Raw genomic sequence first — 27,425 nt, 5'->3', positions numbered from 1 at the left:
GACTTCTAACCAGTCCTCTAGTGCTGATGTAGACTTCTAACCAGTCCTCTAGTGCTGATGTAGACTAGTGTTGATGTAGACTTCTAACCAGTCCTCTAGTGTTGATGTAGACTTCTAACCAGTCCTCTAGTGTTGATGTAGACTTCTAACCAGTCCTCTAGTGTTGATGTAGACTTCTAACCAGTCCTCTAGTGTTGATGTAGACTTCTAACCAGTCCTCTAGTGTTGATGTAGAACTTCTAACCAGTCCTCTAGTGCTGATGTAGATAGACTTGAGTCCTCTAGTGTTGATGTAGATAGACTTCTAACCAGTCCTCTAGTGTTGATGTAGACTTCTAACCAGTCCAGTCCTCTAGTGTTGATGTAGACTTCTAACCAGTACTCTAGTGTTGATGTAGACTTCTAACCAGTCCTCTAGTGTTGATGTAGACTTCTAACCAGTCCTCTAGTGCTGATGTAGACTTCTAACCAGTCATCTAGTGTTGATGTAGACTTCTAACCAGTCCTCTAGTGTTGATGTAGACTTCTAACCAGTCCTCTAGTGTTGATGTAGACTTCTAACCAGTCCTCTAGTGTTGATGTAGACTTCTAACCAGTCCTCTAGTGCTGATGTAGATAGACTTCTAACCAGTCCTCTAGTGCTGATGTAGACTTCTAACCAGTCCTCTAGTGCTGATGTAGACTTCTAACCAGTCCTCTAGTGTTGATGTAGACTTCTAACCAGTCCTCTAGTGTTGATGTAGACTTCTAACCAGTCCTCTAGTGTTGATGTAGACTTCATCTAGTGTTGATGTAGACTTCAACCAGTCCTCTAGTGTTGATGTAGACTTCTAACCAGTCCTCTAGTGTTGATGTAGACTTCTAACCAGTCCTCTAGTGTTGATGTAGACTTCTAACCAGTCCTCTAGTGTTGATGTAGACTTCTAACCAGTCCTCTAGTGTTGATGTAGACTTCTAACCAGTCCTCTAGTGTTGATGTAGACTTCTAACCAGTCCTCTAGTGTTGATGTAGACTTCTAACCAGTCCTCTAGTGTTGATGTAGACTTCTAACCAGTCCTCTAGTGTTGATGTAGACTTCTAACCAGTCCTCTAGTGCTGATGTAGAACACTTCTAACCAGTCCTCTAGTGCTGATGTAGATAGACTTCTAACCAGTCCTCTAGTGTTGATGTAGACTTCTAACCAGTCCTCTAGTGCTGATGTAGCAAGACTTCTAACCAGTCCTCTAGTGCTGATGTAGATAGACTTCTAACCAGTCCTCTAGTGTTGATGTAGATAGACTCCTCTAGTGTTGATGTAGACTTCTAACCAGTCCAGTCCTCTAGTGTTGATGTAGACTTCTAACCAGTCCTCTAGTGTTGATGTAGACTTCTAACCAGTCCTCTAGTGTTGATGTAGACTTCTAACCAGTCCTCTAGTGCTGATGTAGACTTCTAACCAGTCATCTAGTGTTGATGTAGACTTCTAACCAGTCCTCTAGTGTTGATGTAGACTTCTAACCAGTCCTCTAGTGTTGATGTAGACTTCTAACCAGTCCTCTAGTGTTGATGTAGACTTCTAACCAGTCCTCTAGTGCTGATGTAGATAGACTTCTAACCAGTCCTCTAGTGCTGATGTAGATAGACTTCTAACAGTCCTCTAGTGTTGATGTAGATAGACTTCTAACCAGTCCTCTAGTGTTGATGTAGACTTCTAACCAGTCCTCTAGTGTTGATGTAGACTTCTAACCAGTCCTCTAGTGTTGATGTAGACTTCTAACCAGTCCTCTAGTGCTGATGTAGACTTCTAACCAGTCCTCTAGTGTTGATGTAGACTTCTAACCAGTCCTCTAGTGTTGATGTAGACTTCTAACCAGTCCTCTAGTGTTGATGTAGACTTCTAACCAGTCCTCTAGTGTTGATGTAGACTTCTAACCAGTCCTCTAGTGTTGATGTAGACTTCTAACCAGTCCTCTAGTGTTGATGTAGACTTCAACCAGTCCTCTAGTGTTGATGTAGACTTCTAACCAGTCATCTAGTGTTGATGTAGACTTCTAACCAGTCCTCTAGTGTTGATGTAGACTTCTAACCAGTCCTCTAGTGTTGATGTAGACTTCTAACCAGTCCTCTAGTGTTGATGTAGACTTCTAACCAGTCCTCTAGTGCTGATGTAGATAGACTTCTAAACAGTCCTCTAGTGTTGATGTAGATAGACTTCTAACCAGTCCTCTAGTGTTGATGTAGACTTCTAACCAGTCCTCTAGTGCTGATGTAGATAGACTTCTAACCAGTCCTCTAGTGTTGATGTAGATAGACTTCTAACCAGTCCTCTAGTGTTGATGTAGACTTCTAACCAGTCCAGTCCTCTAGTGTTGATGTAGACTTCTAACCAGTCATCTAGTGTTGATGTAGACTTCTAACCAGTCCTCTAGTGTTGATGTAGACTTCTAACCAGTCCTCTAGTGTTGATGTAGACTTCTAACCAGTCCTCTAGTGTTGATGTAGACTTCTAACCAGTCCTCTAGTGCTGATGTAGATAGACTTCTAACCAGTCCTCTAGTGCTGATGTAGATAGACTTCTAACCAGTCCTCTAGTGTTGATGTAGACTTCTAACCAGTCCTCTAGTGTTGATGTAGACTTCTAACCAGTCCTATAGTGTTGATGTAGACTTCTAACCAGTCCTCTAGTGCTGATGTAGACTTCAAACCAGTCCTCTAGTGTTGATGTAGACTTCTAACCAGTCCTCTAGTGCTGATGTAGATGTAGACTTCTAACCAGTCCTATAGTGTTGATGTAGACTTCTAACCAGTCCTCTAGTGCTGATGTTGATGTAGACTTCTAACCAGTCCTCTAGTGCTGATGTTGATGTAGACTTCTAACCAGTCCTTTAGTGTTGATGTAGACTTCTAACCAGTCCTCTAGTGCTGATGTAGACTTCTAACCAGTCCTCTAGTGCTGATGTAGACTTCTAACCAGTCCTCTAGTGTTGATGTAGACTTCTAACCAGTCCTCTAGTGTTGATGTAGACTTCTAACCAGTCCTCTAGTGTTGATGTAGACTTCTAACCAGTCCTTTAGTGCTGATGTAGACTTCTAACCAGTCCTCTAGTGCTGATGTAGACTTCTAACCAGTCCTCTAGTGCTGATGTAGACTTCTAACCAGTCCTCTAGTGCTGATGTAGACTTCTAACCAGTCCTCTAGTGTTGATGTAGACTTCTAACCAGTCCTCTAGTGTTGATGTAGACTTCTAACCAGTCCTCTAACCAGTCCTCTAGTGCTGATGTAGACTTCTAACCAGTCCTCTAGTGCTGATGTAGACTTCTAACCAGTCCTCTAGTGTTGATGTAGACTTCTAACCAGTCCTCTAGTGCTGATGTAGACTTCTAACCAGTCCTCTAGTGCTGATGTAGACTTCTAACCAGTCCTCTAGTGTTGATGTAGACTTCTAACCAGTCCTTTAGTGCTGATGTAGACTTCTAACCAGTCCTCTAGTGCTGATGTAGACTTCTAACCAGTCCTCTAGTGTTGATGTAGACTTCTAACCAGTCCTCTAGTGTTGATGTAGACTTCTAACCAGCCCTCTAGTGTTGATGTAGACTTCTAACCAGTCCTATAGTGTTGATGTAGACTTCTAACCAGTCTTCTAGTGCTGATGTAGACTTCTAACCAGTCCTCTAGTGTTGATGTAGACTTCTAACCAGTCCTCTAGTGCTGATGTAGATGTAGACTTCTAAACAGTCCTATAGTGTTGATGTAGACTTCTAACCAGTCCTCTAGTGCTGATGTTGATGTAGACTTCTAACCAGTCCTCTAGTGTTGATGTAGACTTCTAACCAGTCCTCTAGTGCTGATGTTGATGTAGACTTCTAACCAGTCCTCTAGTGCTGATGTAGACTTCTAACCAGTCCTCTAGTGCTGATGTAGACTTCTAACCAGTCATCTAGTGTTGATGTAGACTTCTAACCAGTCCTCTAGTGTTGATGTAGACTTCTAACCAGTCCTCTAGTGTTGATGTAGACTTCTAACCAGTCCTCTAGTGTTGATGTAGACTTCTAACCAGTCCTCTAGTGCTGATGTAGATAGACTTCTAACCAGTCCTCTAGTGCTGATGTAGATAGACTTCTAAACAGTCCTCTAGTGTTGATGTAGACTTCTAACCAGTCCTCTAGTGTTGATGTAGACTTTTAACCAGTCCTCTAGTGTTGATGTAGACTTCTAACCAGTCCTCTAGTGTTGATGTAGACTTCTAACCAGTCCTCTAGTGTTGATGTAGACTTCTAACCAGTCCTCTAGTGTTGATGTAGACTTCTAACCAGTCCTCTAGTGTTGATGTAGACTTCTAACCAGTCCTCTAGTGTTGATGTAGACTTTTAACCAGTCCTCTAGTGTTGATGTAGACTTCTAACCAGTCCTCTAGTGTTGATGTAGACTTCTAACCAGTCCTCTAGTGTTGATGTAGACTTCTAACCAGTCCTCTAGTGTTGATGTAGACTTCTAACCAGTCCTCTAGTGTTGATGTAGACTTCTAACCAGTCCTCTAGTGTTGATGTGGACTTCTAACCAGTCCTCTAGTGTTGATGTAGACTTCTAACCAGTCCTCTAGTGTTGATGTAGACTTCTAACCAGTCCTCTAGTGCTGATGTAGCAACACTTCTAACCAGTCCTCTAGTGCTGATGTAGCAACACTTCTAACCAGTCCTCTAGTGCTGATGTAGATAGACTTCGAACCAGTCCTCTAGTGTTGATGTAGACTTCTAAACCAGTCCTCTAGTGTTGATGTAGACTTCTAACCAATTCCAGTCCTCTAGTGCTGATGTAGACTTCTAACCAGACCTCTATTGTTGGTGTAGACTTCTAACCAGTCCTCTATTGCTGATGTAGACTTCTAACCAGTCCTCTAGTGCTGATGTAGACTTCTAACCAGTCCTCTAGTGTTGATGTAGACTTCTAACCAGCCCTCTAGTGTTGATGTAGACTTCTAACCAGTCCTATAGTGTTGATGTAGACTTCTAACCAGTCCTCTAGTGCTGATGTAGACTTCTAACCAGTCCTCTAGTGTTGATGTAGACTTCTAACCAGTCCTCTAGTGCTGATGTAGATGTAGACTTCTAACCAGTCCTATAGTGTTGATGTAGACTTCTAACCAGTCCTATAGTGTTGATGTAGACTTCTAACCAGTCCTCTAGTGTTGATGTAGACTTCTAACCAGTCCTCTAGTGCTGATGTTGATGTAGACTTCTAACCAGTCCTCTAGTGCTGATGTTGATGTAGACTTCTAACCAGTCCTCTAGTGCTGATGTTGATGTAGACTTCTAACCAGTCCTCTAGTGCTGATGTTGATGTAGACTTCTAACCAGTCCTCTAGTGCTGATGTTGATGTAGACTTCTAACCAGTCCTCTAGTGTTGATGTAGACTTCTAACCAGTCCTCTAGTGCTGATGTAGACTTCTAACCAGTCCTCTAGTGTTGATGTAGACTTCTAACCAGTCCTCTAGTGCTGATGTTGATGTAGACTTCTAACCAGTCCTTTAGTGTTGATGTAGACTTCTAACCAGTCCTCTAGTGCTGATGTAGACTTCTAACCAGTCCTCTAGTGCTGATGTAGACTTCTAACCAGTCCTCTAGTGTTGATGTAGACTTCTAACCAGTCCTCTAGTGTTGATGTAGACTTCTAACCAGTCCTCTAGTGTTGATGTAGACTTCTAACCAGTCCTTTAGTGCTGATGTAGACTTCTAACCAGTCCTCTAGTGCTGATGTAGACTTCTAACCAGTCCTCTAGTGTTGATGTATACTTCTAACCAGTCCTCTAGTGTTGATGTAGACTTCTAACCAGTCCTCTAGTGTTGATGTAGACTTCTAACCAGTCCTCTAGTGTTGATGTAGACTTCTAACCAGTCCTCTAGTGCTGATGTGGTTGAGTAATAAAGGCCCACATAAGATCTTAATTTGATCAGTTTCTCACAGCAGGAAAATAATCCTGCAGCAACAGGAAATATGAATTATTTGTTTGGATTATAATTAATAGACATTTTTGTAAGGGTTGATATGATCCATTTTTAGTTAGGTCAAATTATAAAGTAGAATTACAAACTTTAGAAGCCTGTTTAAACCTTGAATACACTACAAGTTTGCATTTCCTGCTGTGAGGGACATTTCCTGCCACAAAAGGATGGTCAAATGTAGATCCTACACCTGTACCTATCCCACAGAACATATCCCACCCCTGGTCATAACACTTTGTCAAATGTTGCTGTCAGATATTTTCATTTTGTGTTTGTGTTTATTATCACAGGTTATCGTCACGACTCCTATGGAGATGTTGAAGATTCAGCTTCAAGATGCTGGGAGAATTGGTAAGAGATTTAGAGGGATGGAGGAGAATTGGTAAGAGATTTAGAGAGATGGAGGAGAATCTCCTGATTTAGAGGGATGGAGGAGAATTGGTAAGAGATTTAGAGAGATGGAGGAGAATCTGTAAGAGATTTAGAGAGATTGAGGAGAATCTCCTGATTTAGAGGGATGGAGGAGAATTGGTAAGAGATTTAGAGAGATGGAGGAGAATCTGTAAGAGATTTAGAGAGATTGAGGAGAATCTGTAAGAGATTTAGAGAGATTAAGGAGAATCTGTAAGAGATTTAGAGGGATGGAGGAAAATTGGTTAGAGATTTAGAGAGATGGAGGAGAATCTGTAAGAGATTTAAAGAGATGGAGGAGAATCTCCTGATTTAGAGGGATGGAGAAGAATTGGTAAGAGATTTAGAGAGATGGAGGAGAATCTCCTGATTTAGAGGGATGGAGGAGAATTGGTAAGAGATTTAGAGAGATGGAGGAGAATTGGTAAGATATTTAGAGAGATGGAGGACAATCTGTAAGAGATTTAGAGAGATGGAGGAGAATATGTAAGAGATTTAGAGAGATGGAGGACAATCTGTAAGAGATTTAGAGAGATGGAGGAGAATATGTAAGAGATTTAGAGAGATGGAGGAGGATATGTAAGAGATTTAGAGAGATGGAGGACAATCTGTAAGAGATTTAGAGAGATGGAGGAGAATATGTAAGAGAGAGATGGAAATGGAGGGAGGGACAAAGAAGATCCTGAGCAGAGATAGTTTTGAGGAATCTCCATTGGAATCGTATTAACGTGCATTATGTACGTTGCCCATGCGTCGTCAATGGGCCGTGTGGTGCAATCTGGGCGATTCTGGGACAAGGAGAGCACTCCTTCAAGGAGTGAATGGGAGACAATTGTGCACTAGTTTAAAAACCCAACGTTAACATGCATTTTGTGAACGAGAAGTACAACATTTACAAAAATGTGAGGGTACAGGTTAGTTGAGGTAATTTCGGCAATATGAACATGTAGATCGGGGTAAAGTGACCATGCATAAATAGAGATCAGCAGCGTACAAAAGGGGGGAAGGGGTCAATGCAAATATTCTGGGTGGCCATTTGATTAGATGTTCAGGAGTCTTATGGCTTGGAGGTAGAAGCTGTTCAGGAGCCTTTTAGACCTAGACTCAGGGTACCGCTTGCCGTGCGGCAGCAGAGAGAACAGTCTATGACCAGGGTGGCTGGAGTCTTTCGGGCCTTCCTTTGACACCGCCTGGTATAGAGGTCCTGGTTCGCGGGAAGCTTGGCCCAAGTGATGTACAGGGCCGTATGCACTACCCTTTGTAGTGCCTTACGGTCGGAGGCCGAGCAGTTGCCATACCAGGCGGTGAGGCAACCAGTCAGGATGCTCTCGATGGTGCAGCTTTAGAACTTTTTGAGGATCTAAGGACCCATGCCAAATATTTTTTTGTCCTCATAGTTTGTTGAGATGTGGACGCCAAGGAACCTGAAGCTCTCAACCTGTTCCACTACAGCCCCGTCGATGAGAATGGGGGCATGCTCGGCCCTCCTTTTCCTGTAGTCTAACCTAACCTTTGTCTTGCTCACATTGAGGGAGAGGTTGTTTTCCTGGCACCACACTGGCAGGTCTCTGTCCTCCTCCCTGTAGGCTGTCTCATCATTGTCGGTGATCAGGCCTACCACCGTTGTGTTGTCAGCAAACTTAATGATGGTGTTGGAGTCGTGCTTGTCCACACGGTCATGGGGGAACAGGGAGTACAGGAGGGGACTAAGCACGCACCCCTGAGGGGCGCCCGTGTTGAGGATCAGCATGGCAAGTGTGCTGTTGCCTACCCTTACCACCTGGGGGCAGCCTGTTAGGAACTCCAGGATCCAGTTGCAGAGGGAGGTGTTCAGTCCCAGTGTCAGCCGGTGTAGTAGTCGTCAATCTTAGTCCTGTATTGATGCTTTGCCTGTTTGATCGTTCGTCGGAGGGCATAACGCGATTTCTTATAAACTTCCGGGTTAGAGTCCCGCTCCTTGAAAGAGGCAGCTCTACCCTTTAGCTCAGTGCAGATGTTGCCTGTAATCCATGGCTTCTGGTTGGGGTATGTGCGTACGGTCACCTTGGGGATGACATCATCGATGCACTTATTTGACGAAGCCGCTGTCTGATATGGTGTCCTCCTCAATGCCATCGGATGAATCAGTAAAATAGAATTATGGTATGCCAAATACAAATGGAGAGCTTTGTATACGTGTCTCTGTGTGTGGAGTGAAGGTGGTCTTTGTATACGTGTCTCTGTGTGTGGAGTGAAGGTGGTCTTTGTATACGTGTCTCTGTGTGTGGAGTGAAGGTGGTCTCGAGTTTTCCTCCATTCATTTTTTTCCCATAAGGGATTTTAGAAACACTTAATATAAAGGCTGTGTTTCTACCCTGGTGTGAAGGTTTGATAACCGTGTAAAGCTCTCTGACAAGGTGACTTTTACCAATATATTCGGCTCTATTTACTCTCAGATTTCAACATGCAAATTAGCACCGAGGTACCGTAGACTTCATCCAAGACTACAAATCCCAGCATGCTCATGCACGTCATCTCTAGCTGACCTTTGCTAACAGGTATTGTGTCAATTTAAAACTTGCCCAAGACAGTTCACAGAATTATCAATTTAAAGGAGTTTAGCCAATTTATTAATTACTAAATTTAGCTATAATTAGTTAATTCAGAGATTCTTACCTTTGCCTCAATTCGGCATTTTCGTCTGAAATGTCATGGTATTTGTAGTTCTTTATGACACATTAGCAGCTAATTAGCATTTCATTTTTTAGGGAGGGGGGGGGTTAATACAGGCGGATATAAATTGATAAACATTTATCAGAGAGACATTTACACGGTTATCGAAACATCACACCAGGGTAAAAACACAGCCCTTATATCAATTGTTTCTAAAATCTCCTGTGGGGATTCCTCTCTCCTCCTTTCTGTAGTATTTCTGAAATATGGGTAAATGCTGCACCCGTGTGGTCAATAATGGAATCATCTCATAATAATATTGCCAAAATAAATACCTGCAAACTAGTTGGTTAGATATATAGATAGATAGAGATAGATATTATTATTATTATTATTAGATATTATTGCCCCCAGCAAGAACAATTTAACACCATGTTGCCCCCCCCCACCCTCAGAGGCCCAGAGGAAGCTGATGCCAGAGACAATAGTACCAGGGACTGTGCCGACAAAGTCCCCCACCGCCATGCAGCTGACCAGGGAACTACTGAAAGAGAAGGGCATCGCTGGGCTGTACAAGGGCCTAGGGGCCACACTGCTCAGGTAGGGCTCTATGCAAGGACCTAGGGGCCACACTGCTCAGGTAGGGCTCTATACAAGGGCCTAGGGGCCACACTGCTCAGGAAGGGCTCTATACAAGGACCTGGGGGCCCACACTGCTCAGGTAGGGCTCTATACAAGGACCTGGGAGCCACACTGCTCTGATACACTGCATGACACCATGTAGAAACATACACTGCTCTGACCACCAAGCACTTCACCACTCTAGATTCTAGCATTGTCTTAACTTGGTTCTTTATCTCCTCTCTCCTTGCCTCCTTTCTCCTTGCCTCCTCAAAATGCTTTGGAGGAGAAGGTTCAATGCGAAGTGACCTTGGATCTTCTCCTCCAGGATGTTTTAAGAAGGGGTCGAGGAAAGAGGACACAAGGAATCAAGGAAATATAACTACAGTCTATCTATAGAGACACAGACACAATGCTCTGTCCACTGAGGTTTGACAAAATGATCAACTCTACTCTGCTGACTTCTAATTCTCTCATTCCCCAACCTCCCCTCCCCTACCTCCCCTCCACTACCTCCACCTCCCCTCCCCTACCTCCCCTCCACTACCTCCACCTCCACCTCCCCTCCCCTACCTCCCCTCCACTACCTCCCCTCTCCGACCTCCCCTCCACTACCTCCACCTCCCCTCCCCTACCTCCCCTCCACTACCTCCACCTCCCCTCCCCTACCTCCCTTCTCCGACCTCCCCTTCACTACCTCCACCTCCCCGACCTCCCTTCCACTACCTCCACCTCCCCTCCCCTACCTCCCCTCCACTACCTCCACCTCCCCTCCCCTCCACTACCTCCGACCTCCCCTCCACTACCTCCACCTCCCCTCCCCTCCACTACCTCCGACCTCCCCTCCACTACCTCCCTCTCCGACCTCCCCTCCCCTACCTCCCCTCCACTACCTCCGACGACCTCCCCTCCACTACCTCCCCCCTCCCCTACCTCCCCCCCTACCTCCACCTCCCCTCCCCCCTCCACTACCTCCCTTCTCCTCCCCTCCACCTCCCCCCTACCTCCCTCCCCTCCTCCCCTCCACTACCTCCACCTCCCTCCCCTACCTCCCTCCACTACCTCCCCTCCCCCTACCTCCTCCTCCCCTACCTCCCCTCCCTACCTCCCCTCCACTACCTCCACCTCCCCTCCCCCTCCACCTCCCCTCCCCCACTACCTCCACCTCCCCCTACCTCCCCTCCTACCCCACCTCCCCTCCCTACCTCCCTCCTCCCCTCCCCTCCCCTACCTCCCCTCCACTACCTCCCCCTACCTCCACCTCCCCTCCACTACCTCCACCTCCCCTCCCTACCTCCCCTCCACTACCTCCACCTCCCCCCCCCTACCTCCCCTCCCCTCCCCTCCACCTCCCTCCCCTCCCTCCTCCCCTACCTCCCCTCCCCCTCCACCTCCACTCCCCTCCCCTCCCCTCCACTACCTCCACCTCCCTCCCCTACCTCCCCTCCCCTACCTCCCCTCCTCCCCTACCTCCCCTCCACTACCCCCTCCCCTACCTCCCCCACTACCTCCCTCCCCACCTCCCTCCCTCCTCCACCCTCCCTCCCCTCCCCTCCACTACCTCCCTCCCCTCCACCTCCCCTCCCCCCCTACCTCCCCTCCCCCCACTACCTCCCCTCCCCCCTCCCCTCCCCTACTACCTCCACCTCCCCTACCTCCCTCCCCTACCTCCACCTCCCCTCCTCCCTCCACCCTCCCCTCCCCTCCCCTCCCTCCCCTCCACTACCTCCACCTCCCCCTACCTCCCCCACTCCACCTCCCCCCTCCCCTACCTCCCCTCCTACCTCCACCTCCCCCCTACCTACCCCTCCACTACCTCCACCTCCCCTCCCCTACCTAACCTCCACTTCCTCCACCTCCCCTCCCCTACCTCCCCTCCCCCTCCTCCACCTCCCCTCCCCTACCTCCCCTCCCTCCACTACCTCCACCTCCCCTACCTCCCCTCCACTACCCCCCCCCCTACCTCCCCCCCCCCTCCCTTCCCTACCTCCCCTCCACTACCTCCATCTCCCCTACCTCCCCTCCACTACCTCCACCTCCCCTACCTCCCCCCCTACCTCCCCCTCCCCTACCTCCCCTCCCCTACCTCCCCTCCACTACCTCCACCTCCTCTCCTCTACCTCCCCTGTCCCATTCCCATCATTTACCCTCCACTGTTTGCCAACCTGAACACCCCCCTCCCCCTAGAGGACTAGGGCCCCGCCCCTCCCCTACGTGTCATTCCTGGCTGGCTGTCTGGCTGGCAGCACCTCCCCCCACTACCTGTCAACCCTGTAGATGGTGAGACATAATATTAGAATGAATAATACTGTAGTAATATAGGCTGGCAGTGTGTGAGACATAGGACTTGTTATGAGACCCCAGCCTCCTACCTCACCTGTCTCCACCTCCCTCCACTAACTCCACCTCCCTGTATTCCCCTCCACTACCCCCCTCCCCTACCCCCTCCCCTACCTACCCTCCACTACCTCCCTCCACTACCTCACCTCCCCTACCTCCCTGTGGTATTCACCTCCACTACCTCCCCTCCCTATTTACACTGATTCCCCCTACCAGGATCCACTACCTCCCCTCCACACCTCCCCTCCACTAAACTCCCCCTCCAGTGGGGTCCCTGACCTTCCCCACTCCACTACCCCCCCCCCTCCACTACCTCCCTCCAACACCTCCATCTTAACTAGGCTAGTTCCACTACCTTCCACTACCTCCCCTCCACTACCTCCCTTCCACTAGGCTAGTTCCCAACCTTCCCCACTCCACTACCCCCTCCCCCCTCCACTATCCCCCTAACTAGGCTCCACTACCTCCCCTCCACTACCTTAACTCCCCTACCTCCCCTCCACTATCTTAACTAGGCTCCCCTCCACTACCTCCCCCTCCACTACCCCCCCTTCCCTAACCTTCCCCACTCCACTACCCCCTCCCCCTCCACTACCCCCCAACATATCTTAACTACTACCTTCCACAACCTATCTTAACTAGGCTAGTTCACCCTAACCTCCCTCCACTACCTTAACTAGGCTAGTTCACAACCTATCTCCACTACCCCCCCTTCCCTAACCTTCCCCACTCCACTACCCCCTCCCCCCTCCAACTAGGCTAGTTCCACAACCTATCTTAACCTTCCCCACTCCACTACAACCTATCTTAACTAGGCTAGTTCCCAACCCTATCTTAACCTAGGCCACTACAACCTCCCTCCACTACCTCCCAACCCCCCCCCTCCCTCCCTACTTAACTAGGCTAGTTCCACACCTCCTTAACTAGGCTACTTTCCAACCTATCCCCCCTAACTACCCCTAGTTCCCAACCTATCTTAGGCTAGTTCCACTACCTATCCCTTACTAGGCCCCCCCCCTCCCTACCTCCCCTCCTTCCACTACCCCCCCTTCCCTAACCCCCACTCCACTACCCCTCTTAACCTAGGCTAGTTCCCAACCTATCTTAACTCCACTAGTTCACAACCTCCCCTCCTATCCTCCCCTCCAACTCCACTACCTCCCCTCCACTACCTCCCCTCTAGTTCCACTACCTCCCCCTCCACTACCCCCCTCCCCTCTTCAGGGATGTTCCATTCAACCATCATTTAACTCTGCTGCCAGAACACCCTGGGGAAGAGAGGAGCGGAGGGCCCCGCCCCTTTCTACGTGTCATTCCTGGCTGGCTGTCTGGCTTCACAGCATCTTAACTAGGCTAGTGGCTGTCAACCTTAACTAGGCTAGTTGGTGACAACATATCTATTAGAATGAATAATACTGTAGTAATATCTTAACTAGGCTGGTTGTGACAACACTTAACTAGGACTAGTTATGAGACCCCAGAATGTCTTAACTAGGCTAGTTTACTATCTTAACTGTAGGCTGGATTTACACCAATCATACGTTCTTAACTAGGCTGTTTTGTTGTGGTATTAACATGGTGTTGTTGTGTATTTACAGTGATTAAGACCAGGATCCAGTCTTAACTAGGCTAGTTTACAGACCTAACTTAAGTGGGGTGACTGATTGTATCAGGTAACCTCAATCGCACCAACACCTATCTTAACTAGGCTAGTTCACAACCTATCTTAACTAGGCTAGTTTACAACCTATCTTAACTAGGCTAGTTTACAACCTATCTTAACTAGGCTAGTTCACAACCTATCTTAACTAGGCTAGTTCACAACATATCTTAACTAGGCTAGTTCACAACCTATCTTAACTAGGCTAGTTCACAACATATCTTAACTAGGCTAGTTCACAACCTATCTTAACTAGGCTAGTTCACAACATATCTTAACTAGGCTAGTTCACAACCTATCTTAACTAGGCTAGTTCACAACATATCTTAACTAGGCTAGTTCACAACATATCTTAACTAGGCTAGTTCACAACATATCTTAACTAGTTCACAACATATCTTAACTAGGCTAGTTCACAACATCTCTTAACTAGGCTAGTTTACAACCTATCTTAACTAGGCTAGTTTACAACCTATCTTAACTAGGCTAGTTTACAACCTATCTTAACTAGGCTAGTTTACAACCTATCTTAACTAGGCTAGTTTACAACCTATCTTAACTAGGCTAGTTTACAACCTATCTTAACTAGGCTAGTTTACAACCTATCTTAACTAGGCTAGTTTACAACCTATCTTAACTAGGCTAGTTTACAACCTATCTTAACTAGGCTAGTTTACAACCTATCTTAACTAGGCTAGTTTACAACCTATCTTAACTAGGCTAGTTTACAACCTATCTTAACTAGGCTAGTTTACAACCTATCTTAACTAGGCTAGTTTACAACCTATCTTAATAAAACATATCTTAACTAGGCTAGTTTACAACCTATCTTAATAAAACATATCTTAACTAGGCTAGTTTCCAACATATCTTAACTAGGCTAGTTTACAACATATCTTAACTAGGCTAGTTTACAACATATCTTAACTAGGCTAGTTTACAACATATCTTAACTAGGCTAGTTTACAACCTATCTTAACTAGGATAGTTTACAACATATCTTAACTAGGCTAGTTTACAACAAACTGTTACTGTTAGCTCTCTCACATTAAACTGTTACTGTTAGCTCTCACATTAAACTGTTACTGTTAGCTCTCTCAACAAACTGTTACTGTTAGCTCTCTCACATTAAACTGTTACTGTTAGCTCTCTCATATTAAACTGTTACTGTTAGCTCTCTCACATTAAACTGTTTACTGTTAGCTCTCATATTAAACTGTTACTGTTAGCTCTCTCTCATTAAACTGTTACTGTTAGCTCTCACATTAAACTGTTACTGTTAGCTCTCACATTAAACTGTTACTGTTAGCTCTCACATTAAACTGTTACTGTTAGCTCTCACATTAAACTGTTACTGTTAGCTATCTCACATTAAACTGTTACTGTTAGCTCTCTCACATTAAACTGTTACTGTTAGCTCTCACATTAAACTGTTACTGTTAGCTCTCTCACATTAAACTGTTACTGTTAGCTCTCAAATTAAACTGTTACTGTTAGCTCTCTCAATAAACTGTTACTGTTAGCTCTCACTGTTACTGTTAGCTCTCACATTAAACTGTTACTGTTAGCTCTCATATTAAACTGTTACTGTTAGCTCTCTCTCATTAAACTGTTACTGTTAGCTCTGTCAATAAACTTTTACTGTTAGCTCTCACATTAAACTGTTACTGTTAGCTCTCTCTCATTAAACTGTTACTGTTAGCTCTGTCAATAAACTTTTACTGTTAGCTCTCACATTAAACTGTTACTGTTAGCTCTCACATTAAACTGTTACTGTTAGCTCTCTCACATTAAACTGTTACTGTTAGCTCTCTCACATTAAACTGTTACTGTTAGCTCTCTTAGCACATTAAACTGTTACTGTTAGCTCTCTCACATTAAACTGTTACTGTTAGCTCTCTCACATTAAACTGTTACTGTTAGCTCTCTCACATTAAACTGTTACTGTTAGCTCTCACATTAAACTGTTACTGTTAGCTCTCACATTAAACTGTTACTGTTAGCTCTCTCACATTAAACTGTTACTGTTAGCTCTCTCACATTAAACTGTTACTGTTAGCTCTCTCACATTAAACTGTTACTGTTAGCTCTCACATTAAACTGTTACTGTTAGCTCTCACATTAAACTGTTACTGTTAGCTCTCTCACATTAAACTGTTACTGTTAGCTCTCACATTAAACTGTTACTGTTAGCTCTCTCACATTAAACTGTTACTGTTAGCTCTCTCACATTAAACTGTTACTGTTAGCTCTCTCACATTAAACTGTTACTGTTAGCTCTCTCACATTAAACTGTTACTGTTAGCTCTCTCACATTAAACTGTTACTGTTAGCTCTCACATTAAACTGTTACTGTTAGCTCTCACATTAAACTGTTACTGTTAGCTCTAAAAACTGTTACTGTTAGCTCTCACATTAAACTGTTACTGTTAGCTCTCTCACATTAAACTGTTACTGTTAGCTCTCTCACATTAAACTGTTACTGTTAGCTCTCTCACATTAAACTGTTACTGTTAGCTCTCTCACATTAAACTGTTACTGTTAGCTCTCTCACATTAAACTGTTACTGTTAGCTCTCTCACATTAAACTGTTCTTGTGCCCATGTAATAAAACTGTAATTACTTTTGGAGCTAAATGTTATTAACATGTTGTGACATAATACTTGTGTAATTGCATTTTAATTGCATAGCAATGAGCTGAGAGGTTGTGTTGTTGTTTGTAATGACTGTATACGATGGAATAGCGACCGGCTCCTTAATTCCACTTTATATGTAATGACTTCTTGGTGATACAATTATAAAGCAATTTCCAATCTCCTACGTAACAATGTTGCTACTGTAATAATCACAACGTTACTAGACATGTAGAGGAGAACTGGATGTTTTGTTCATAACGAGCGACGTAAGGTGACACAGGAAGTTAGACTGTCTAACTTCCTGTGTCACCTTACGTCGCTCGTTATGAACATATATGTGTTGGTCGTTTTTGGACGCTGTAGAAGCGATCAACTCTAATGTTGGGGTGATTCATGTATCTAATTACAGGCTGGATTAAAGGCCATATTTAAGAGCCCTCCAAAACCAAATATTTGTCAGCCATCAAATCATTTTTGGGGGTTCAAATAACTAGCATATTATTATACTGTGGTTCCCCGAGAGGTATTCAATATACTTATCTGAGAGCTTTATTTCATTTATTTCTTTTAGTTAAAACTCTATATAAACTATATTAAATATATAAACTATATTAAATATATAAACTATATTAAATATATAAACTATATTAAATATATAAACTATATTACATATAAAAACTATATTAAATATATAAACTATATTACAAATAAAAACTATATTAAATATATAAACTATATTAAATATATAAACTATATTACATATAAAAACTATATTAAATATATAAACTATATTAAATATATAAACTATATTACATATAAAAACTATATTAAATATATAAACTATATTAAATATATAAACTATATTAAATATATAAACTATATTAAATATATAAACTATATTACATATAAAAACTATATTAAATATATAAACTATATTACAAATAAAAACTATATTAAATATATAAACTATATTAAATATATAAACTATATTACATATAAAAACTATATTAAATATATAAACTATATTAAATATATAAACTATATTACATATAAAAACTATATTAAATATATAAACTATATTAAATATATAAACTATATTCGACCACCTTGGCGTATTGAAAACAAAACAAAAAATGGATGCATTTGAAATGAAACAAACCGATTTCCTGCGTAAGTCTGGAGTTGTTGTTCATGAACATACCCCTGTTGTTTTTTGCTGTGTCATAGCACACACATGCTGGAGTTTACAAAACAAAATGGCCACTGGAAATAAGAATGATGTGATTCTGCCAGATAGGCTAGGGAAAGCCTTTCCATCTACCAGATGACCGTTATCATTAACATCTCTAGATCTGTTCCCTATTAATTTTTTTTTGGGGGGGGGGTGTGGCCGGAAACAATTTAGCAGCTGTGGTGCATTGCCATATTCAATTAAAATACATCATTACTAACGAGGTAAATCTATTCACTGATATGTTGTTGCTAATCTGTGTTGCCCGTGTCTCTCCTCTCTTCTCTTCCATCAGTAAAATCATGAAGAACGAGGGTCCTTCAGCGTTCCTGAAGGGGGCGTACTGCCGTGCCCTGGTCATCGCGCCCTTATTTGGTATCGCCCAGGTGGTCTACTTCTTCGGCGCGGGAGAATACATCCTCAGCTTCCTGCCTGGCAACTAAGTGACAAGAACATCAACCATTCAGATCTCTGCCTTTCCCTCCTCCCTTACAAAATCACAACTACATCATGCACGGACCATACACCTCTAGGAACCAGTCCCCTCTAGGAACCAGTCCCCTCTAGGATCCAGTCCCCTCTAGGATCCAGTCCCCTCTAGGAACCAGTCACCTCTAGGAACCAGTCACCTCTAGGAACCAGTCACCTCTAGGAACCAGTCACCTCTAGGAACCAGTCACCTCTAGGAACCAGTCACCACTAGGATCCAGTCCCCTCTAGGATCCAGTCACCTCTAGGATCCAGTCACCTCTAGGATCCAGTCACCTCTAGGATCCAGTCACCTCTAGGAACCAGTCACCTCTAGGATCCAGTCACCTCTAGGATCCAGTCACCTCTAGGATCCAGTCACCTCTAGGATCCAGTCACCTCTAGGATCCAGTCACCTCTAGGAACCAGTCACCTCTAGGATCCAGTCACCTCTAGGATCCAGTCACCTCTAGGATCCAATCCCCTCTAGGATCACCTGTCATCACGAAAATAAGGTTTTGATCACATCCATCAATTAAGGGTTTCTTTATTTGACCCTCTAGAGGTGAACAAGTTGCGTGTCGCCTCTTTCGGTGTCCCTATCGTGTTGAATGTAATGTTATGGTTGTGAGCACACTAACAGGAACACTAGGACGTTGATTTGCCAAACTGTCTAATGTCGGCAACACAAGAGTCCAGTGGAACTGAAGCCACAAATATCACGTTCTTAAATGACGGTTGATTTTTGTTTGTTCTTTAATAATAATTTTTTGGGTTTTTAAATGTGGCCGTGGTTACAGGGTAGTCCTTTTGTCTGAATAGGGTGCTGCAGTTGTTACAAGCAGCTATATCGGTAGTTAGTCATCTCTGTCAGTACAGCCATAGCAGCAGAATGGTCACATGATGACGTCTGTTGCCTATTCATCACGTTTAACGTTTAACAACATATCTTGTAATAATATAAGTAGTACAACATCGTTGATCCAAATGAAGAAGGATTTAATGAGACACAAGATCAGTTAGAGAGATTACGAAGCACCCTGTGTACACTCGTGGGAATTATGTGGATAGGGCTAAATTCAAATGTTTATTTTTATTTTTACAGAAGAAAAATGTCTATAGCTCTATATATATATATATATATAGTTATATAGCTCTATCTATATATCTGTCTCTCTCTCTCTATATATATATAGTTATATAGCTCTATCTATATATCTGTCTCTCTCTCTCTATATATATATATATATATATATATAGTTATATAGTTATATAGTTATATAGCTCTATCTATATATCTGTCTCTCTCTATATATATATATATATATAGTTATATAGCTCTATCTATATATCTGTCTCTCTCTCTCTATATATATATAGTTATATAGCTCTATCTATATATCTGTCTCTCTCTATATATATATATATATATATATATATAGTTATATAGTTATATAGCTCTATCTATATATCTGTCTCTCTATATATACATATATATAGTTATATAGCTCTATCTATATATCTGTCTCTCTCTCTCTATATATATATAGTTATATAGCTCTATCTATATATCTGTCTCTCTCTATATATATATATATATATATATATATATAGTTATATAGTTATATAGCTCTATCTATATATCTGTCTCTCTATATATATATATATATAGTTATATAGCTCTATCTATATATCTGTCTCTCTCTATATATATATATATATATATATATATATATATAGTTATATAGTTATATAGCTCTATCTATATATCTGTCTCTCTATATATATATATATATAGTTATATAGTTCTATCTATATATCTGTCTCTCTCTCTATATATATATATAGTTATATAGCTCTATCTATATATCTGTCTCTCTCTATATATATATATATATATATATATAGTTATATAGTTATATAGCTCTATCTATATATCTGTCTCTCTATATATATATATATATATATATAGTTATATAGCTCTATCTATATATCTGTCTCTCTCTCTCTATATATATATAGTTATATAGCTCTATCTATATATCTGTCTCTCTCTATATATATATATATATATATATATAGTTATATAGTTTTATAGCTCTATCTATATATCTGTCTCTCTATATATATATATATATAGTTATATAGTTCTATCTATATATCTGTCTCTCTCTCTCTATATATATATAGTTATATAGCTCTATCTATATATCTGTCTCTCTCTATATATATATATATATATAGTTATATAGCTCTATCTATATATCTGTCTCTCTCTCTATATATATATATAGTTCTATCTATATATCTGTCTCTCTCTCTATATATATATATATAGTTCTATCTATATATCTGTCTCTCTCTCTCTATATATATATATAGTTCTATCTATATATCTGTCTCTCTCTATATATATATATATATATAGTTATATAGCTCTATCTATATATCTGTCTCTCTCTATATATATATATATAGTTATATAGTTCTATCTATATATCTGTCTCTCTCTCTATATATATATATAGTTATATAGTTCTATCTATATATCTCTCTCTCTCTATATATATATATATAGTTATATAGTTCTATCTATATATCTGTCTCTCTCTCTATATATATATATAGTTATATAGTTCTATCTATATATCTGTCTCTCTCTCTCTATATATATATATAGTTCTATCTATATATCTGTCTCTCTCTCTCTATATATATATATAGTTCTATCTATATATCTCTCTCTCTCTCTATATATATAGTTATATAGTTCTATCTATATATCTGTCTCTCTCTCTCTATATATATATATAGCTCTATCTATATATCTGTATGTATTGTTTTCTGTACCTTACTATATTGTACATATGCAGATGATGTGAACAGTGTATATATATATAGTTATATATAGCTCTATCTATATATCTGTATGTATTGTTTTCTGTACCTTACTATATTGTACATATGCAGATGATGTGAACAGTGTCTTTATTGTTTGATTTATGGGTGTCTTTACGTTCTACCTCTCCAGTCCCCCTTCCTTCTGTCAATCAATATTGTTGTTGATTTTATGTTTATTATTGTTATTATTCTATTGTTGTTGTGGAAACATTCCAGTGAAGGAATTCCTGTTTATTTTAATGTAAAAATGATATAATTTGAATGCAGGAAGCAGAAAGGGTTGAACTTTATACTCTTAACTGTATACAAGTGGGACCGATAATGTTTTCGCTCTGTGCTCTCGTCATTTATGACCAAATACATGTTTACTACTATGCCACCAGGAATTCGTTTCTGAAGAAAATAGAATAAACAATGTGATTATCATTATAAATGAATGTGATTATCATTATAAATCAATGTTATTATCATTGTAACTTAATGTGATTATCATTATAAATTAATGTGATTATCATTGTAAATTAATGTGATTATCATTATAAATCAATGTTATTATCATTGTAAATTAATGTTATTATCATTATAAATTAATGTGATTATCATTATAAATTAATGTGATTATCATTATAAATTAATGTGATTATCATTATAAATCAATGTTATTATCATTGTAAATTAATGTGATTATCATTATAAATCAATGTTATTATCATTGTAAATTAATGTGATTATCATTATAAATTAATGTGATTATCATTATAAATTAATGTGAAAACAAACATATATTTTTTTTAAATTATTATTATTTTTTTTTTAAACTTACAGCAATGGAGAAATGTAGCCTAAAAAATTATACTTGAATCTATTTAGTAAATAGTAAATTTAGTGAATCTAATTCTTAAATGCATTACTGTACTAGTCGGGAAAAAGACTTGTTGTCTTTTGTGGCAGAGCCCGAGGTGGCAGAGCCCGAGGTGACAGAGCCCGAGGTGGCAGAGCCCGAGGTGGCAGAGCCCGAGGTGACAGAGCCCGAGGTGGCAGAGCCCGAGGTGGCAGAGCCCAAGGTGACAGAGCCCGAGGTGACAGAGCCCAAGGTGGCAGAGCCCGAGGTGACAGAGCCCAAGGTGGCAGAGCCCGAGGTGACAGTGCCCAAGGTGACAGAGCCCAAGGTGACAGTGCCCAAGGTGGCAGAGCCCAAGGTGGCAGAGCCCAAGGTGGCAGAGCCCAAGGTGGCAGTAGTAACAACCATCTCTGGAGCTATGTCTTAAAGTGTGAGAGCCGGCCTGGTTCGGTCCTATTCTGTAGAGGGGAGGTAGCTAGGGAAGTCCTCTATAGGAGACCTAGGACCACCCTGCCATGACCAGAGAGACAGAGCCTGCATCCCAAATGGCACCCTATTCCCTATATAGTGCACTCGTCCCCATAGGCCCTAGTCAAAAGTAGTGCACTCGTCCCCATAGGCCCTAGTCAAAAGTAGTGCACTCGTCCCCATAGGCCCTAGTCAAAAGTAGTGCACTCGTCCCCATAGGCCCTAGTCAAAAGTAGTGCACTTTAAAGGGAATAGTGTGCCATTTGGGATGGAGCTTATTGATCTCAAAATGTTATTTTATTCATGTTGTTTTTTTTCCTCAAAACATTCCAATCGCTAAACTCGTCTCGAATGATGTCATCATTGTGATTACAAATGGCTGTTGTGATTGTTGACAATTGTTATTGTTTTCTTGATATAATTTTTTAAAATGTTTTACCCTTTTTCCCATGATTTCTTTTTACGGTTTAAATCTTCAAACATGTTGAATTAATGATGTCATTTCCGTTTGGTTTGATCAGCTGTGAATTTGCACTTACTGTTTTGATCTGCTTGTGAGTGTACAGTAGAGTATGTGGTGTGTGTGTCTGACTGTGTCGTAATGCTGTAGTTTTTCAGTCGGTTAGTGGCAACAGGTAGCCTAGTGGTTAAGAGTGTTTGGGCCCCGTAACCAAAAGGTTATTGGTTCGAATCCCTGAGCCGACTAGGTGAAAAACGTTTGTTTGAGCGAAGCACTTAACCCTAACTGCTCTGGATAAGAGCGTCTGCGAAATGACTAACATGTATATTTCTGTCTGATTGTCAGTTCCACCTTCTCTGTTTTCTCTCTCCTTTTCGTCTATCACACTCCTCTGTTATCTGTCCATCTGCGTGGCGTTTATCTCAGGGGGCGAGGAGGACCGATGGGGGGGGGGGGGGGGGGGGGGGCGAAGAAATCTGAACACCAAAATAAGACATTTTAGAGTATATTATATATATATATATATATATACACTTTTCTTTTTTTTAAAGCACAAAGGAATATTAGGCACAAGATCACATCAAAACTCACTATGATACTAGTCATACAAAGGTAATATCCTATCACTGAAACACTAGACAACACAAGGCAATGAGGGGGAGAGAGAGGTGAGAAACAGAGAGAGGAGAGAAACAGAGAGAGGAGAGAAATAGAGAGAGGAGAGAAACAGAGAGAGGAGAGAAACAGAGAGAGGAGAGAAACAGAGAGAGGAGAGAAATAGAGAGAGGAGAGAAACAGGGAGAGGAGAGAAACAGAGAGAGGAGAGAAACAGAGAGAGAGAGGTGAGAAACAGAGAGAGGAGAGAAACAGAGAGAGGAGAGAAACAGAGAGAGGAGAGAAACAGAGAGAGGAGAGAAACAGAGAGAGGAGAGAAACAGAGAGAGGAGAGAAACAGAGAGAGGAGAGAAACAGAGAGAGGAGAGAAACAGAGAGAGGAGAGAAACAGAGAGAGGAGAGAAACAGAGAGAGAGAGGTGAGAAACAGAGAGAGGAGAGAAACAGAGAGAGAGAGGTGAGAAACAGAGAGAGGAGAGAAACAGAGAGAGGAGAGAAACAGAGAGAGGGGAGAAACAGAGAGAGGAGAGAAATAGAGAGAGAGAGGTGAGAAACAGAGAGAGGAGAGAAACAGAGAGAGGAGAGAAATAGAGAGAGAGGTGAGAAACAGAGAGAGGAGAGAAATAGAGAGAGAGAGGTGAGAAACAGAGAGAGGAGAGAAACAGAGAGAGGAGAGAAACAGAGAGAGGGGTGAGAAACAGAGAGAGGAGAGAAACAGAGAGAGGGGTGAGAAACAGAGAGAGGAGAGAAATAGAGAGAGAGGTGAGAAACAGAGAGAGGAGAGAAATAGAGAGAGAGGTGAGAAACAGAGAGAGGGGGAGAGAGGGGTGAGAAACAGAGAGAGGAGAGAAATAGAGAGAGAGGTGAGAAACAGAGAGAGGTGAGAAACAGAGAGAGGGGTGAGAAACAGAGAGAGGAGAGAAACAGAGAGAGGGGGAGAGAGGGGTGAGAAACAGAGAGAGGAGAGAAACAGAGAGAGGGGTGAGAAACAGAGAGAGGAGAGAAACAGAGAGAGGGGGAGAGAGGGGTGAGAAACAGAGAGAGGAGAGAAACAGAGAGAGGGGGAGAGAGGGGTGAGAAACAGAGAGAGGAGAGAAACAGAGAGAGGGGGAGAGAGGGGTGAGAAACAGAGAGAGGAGAGAAACAGAGAGAGGGGGAGAGGGGGTGAGAAACAGAGAGAGGGGAAAGAGATGAGAAACAGAGAGAGGAGAGAAACAGAGAGGGGGGGAGAGGGGTGAGAAACCGAGAGGGGTGAGAAACAGAGAGAGGGGGAGAGAGGGGTGAGAAACAGAGAGAGGAGAGAAACAGAGAGGGGGGAGAGAGGGGTGAGAAACAGAGAGGGGGGGAGAAACAGAGAGAGAAGGGAAAAGATAATATCCTATCACGGAAACACTAGACAACACAAGGCAATGAGCTCTTGGTGTTGGAACAGTGTCATCTTGGAATTAGAAATGCGCCACTATGAGCTCTGCCTATCACACCATGTGTACCAGTAGTAACTCTCTAAGACAGAGTCAGATCTACAGAGACACCTGTAAGGCCTGGGGGCTGTGAGATCTCTCTTTGTTCTCTGTATTCCTCCAAGAGGAACTGTTGTTGTGCTTTAAAGGACTTCGAGGGCTCAATCTGTTTCGGCGGCGGTTCGGCGCTATGGTGGGATTGAAATGTGATGGTTTACTATGGTGGGATTGAAATGTGATGGTTTACCATGAATGAATTATTTCACGAATAAGGGAACATTGCCTTTTAAAATTTCAATTGCGCTATAGTGCTGAATTTACCCAATACAGTTTGCATCATCCCTAAATATAACATGACAATGGACAGAAGGGGTGTCCCTACACAACGCCCCACACCCCCTCTAATATCAGTCCCTACAACGCCCCACACCCCCTCTCTGTCAGTCCCTACACAACGCCCCACACCCCCGCTGTCAGTCCCTACACAACGCCCCACACCCCCTCTGTCAGTCCCTACACAACGCCCCACACCCCCTCTGTCAGTCCCTACACAACACCCCACACCCCTCTGTCAGTCCCTACACAACGCCCCACACCCCTCTAATGTCAGTCCCTACACAACACCCTACACCCCCTTTAATGTCAGTCCCTACACAACACCCTACACCCCCTCTAATGTCAGTCCCTACACAACACCCTACACCCTCTCTGTCAGTCCCTACACAACGCCCCACACACCCTCTAATGTCAGTCCCTACACAACGCCCCACACCCCCTCTAATGTCAGTCCCTACACAACACCCCACACCCTCTCTGTCAGTCCCTACACAACACCCCACACCCTCTCTGTCAGTCCCTACACAACGCCCCACACCCCCTCTAATGTCAGTCCCTACACAACGCCCCACACCCCCTCTAATGTCAGTCCCTACACAACACCCCATAATAAGATGAAGAAAATGAAAATGAAAAACACAAATAAGATGATATTGTATTCCCTGTATTCACTGTTGGCTGTTTAATAAAATGAGATGTCCTCGACTGTCTGTTTTATTCATTTAGACATATTATTTTTTATATACAGCTTTGTCTCATTCAGATGACTCACGATGTGACAAGGCCTCATGAATAAAGCGATAAAACATGACAGGTGACCTACATCTAAATCCATGTCAACATTATGATTTATACATTCACTCTAGTGATCTATGATACAAGGTCATACAGCTTTGTCTCACTCATTTACAACCTTGTATCATGGCTGAGCGTTACACACCTGTAACCTTGTATCATGGCTGAGCGTTACACCCCTGTAGCCTTGTATCATGGCTGAGCGTTACACCCCTGTAACCTTGTATCATGGCTGAGCGTTACACCCCTGTAACCTTGTATCATGGCTGAGCGTTTACACCCCTGTAACCTTGTATCATGGCTGAGCGTTACACACCTGTAACCTTGTATCATGGCTGAGCGTTACACACCTGTAACCTTGTATCATAGATCACTAGAGTGAATGTATAAATCATAATGTTGACATGGATTTAGATGTAGGTCACCTGTCATGTTTTATCGCTTTATTCATGAGGCCTTGTCACATCGTGAGTCAACAGCCAACCAAGAGAGGGAGCCAATCTGTTCATATGTTCTGCAGTACTCAGAATAACCACCGGGTGTCGCTCTAGGGCCACGGGACAATTCAACCCTGGCAACAGTGGTGGTGTGATGGAGTCACAGCGCCTGTGAAATGAGAAGAGGGGACGGCCGTTGAAGGTCATGATGTCATTCTGTTTAAGTCTTTTAAAATGGATGAACTGGGAACAGCCACAGCTGATGACCTAGAGGGTCGTGAGTTTAGGATCTCCCAAAACACCATCTGTAATGTTACAGACTGGGAGACAGACGGATATATACGAGAGGCTATGGAGCAGGCCTCCCAAATAGGAGTTTTGAAGTCAAACCTTCATTCGGTTGAAGACTCCAGGCCACAGTTAATGAGACATCAGATGCCTGCAAGCTCCTTCAGCACCAAAGGAACAATTAAATTCCCCCCTCTTTGAGGATAGGCTCCCGAGTGGCGCAGCAGTTTAAGGCACTGCATCTTAGTGCAAGAAACGTCACTACAGTCCCTGGTTTGAAACCTGTCACGCCTTGGTCATTGTATCTTGTGTTTTTGTTATATGTTTGGGTAGGCCAGGGTGTGACATGGGTTTATATGTTGTATTTCGTATTGGGGTTTGTATTAATTGGGAGTGTGTATTATTAGGGTGTGTCTAGTTAGGCTTGGCTGCCTGAGGCGATTCCTAATTGGAGTCAGCTGATTCTCGTTGTCTCGGATTGGGAACCGTATTTAGGCAGCCTGAGTGCGCGTTGTATTTCGTGGGCGATTGTACCTGTCTTTGTGTAAGTCACCAGATAGGCTGTAATTTGTTTCACTCGTTTGTTGTTTTGTATTCTCAGTTATTTCATGTACAGCATTTTCTTCCTTAAAAGTCATGAATAACCTACACGCTGCATTTCGGTCTGACTCTCTTCAAACAGCAGACGAACTTCGTAACAAAACCAGGCTGTATCACATCTGTAGCTCAGTTGGTAGAGCATGGCAGCCAGTGTAGTGGGTTCGGGACCACCCATACGTCACACATGACTGTAAGTCGCTTTGGATAAAAGCGTCTGCTAAATG

General features: G+C 42.6%; 2 protein-coding genes across 2 annotated transcripts in view; both read left to right on the top strand.

Annotated features, from left to right (window-relative positions):
- LOC124037372 (mitochondrial glutamate carrier 1-like) overlaps positions 1-19,207 on the top strand; it is a 99,973-nt gene extending 80,766 nt beyond the window's left edge. Inside the window, exons 7-11 of the mRNA XM_046352074.1 lie at positions 6,273-6,333; positions 9,501-9,645; positions 13,231-13,332; positions 13,635-13,679; positions 17,829-19,207. Coding sequence (XP_046208030.1) covers positions 6,273-6,333; positions 9,501-9,645; positions 13,231-13,332; positions 13,635-13,679; positions 17,829-17,976 — 501 coding nt within the window. The 3' untranslated portion in view covers positions 17,977-19,207. The remainder of the gene's footprint in view (positions 1-6,272; positions 6,334-9,500; positions 9,646-13,230; positions 13,333-13,634; positions 13,680-17,828) is intronic.
- Positions 19,208-20,903: 1,696 nt separating this feature from the next.
- LOC124036977 (periaxin-like) lies at positions 20,904-22,386 on the top strand. Its single transcript, XM_046351590.1, has 2 exons — positions 20,904-21,861; positions 21,892-22,386. The coding sequence occupies exons 1-2, from the start codon at positions 21,805-21,807 to the stop codon at positions 22,168-22,170; spliced, it is 336 nt and encodes a 111-aa protein (XP_046207546.1). The 5' UTR covers positions 20,904-21,804; the 3' UTR covers positions 22,171-22,386.
- Positions 22,387-27,425: the final 5,039 nt, after the last annotated feature.

This window comes from Oncorhynchus gorbuscha, linkage group LG06, assembly GCF_021184085.1.
Source record: "Oncorhynchus gorbuscha isolate QuinsamMale2020 ecotype Even-year linkage group LG06, OgorEven_v1.0, whole genome shotgun sequence".
NCBI classification, from domain to species: Eukaryota; Metazoa; Chordata; class Actinopteri; order Salmoniformes; family Salmonidae; genus Oncorhynchus; species Oncorhynchus gorbuscha.
The sequence above is the reverse complement of the archived record's forward strand: the minus strand, read 5'-3'. Positions and strand labels throughout refer to the sequence as shown.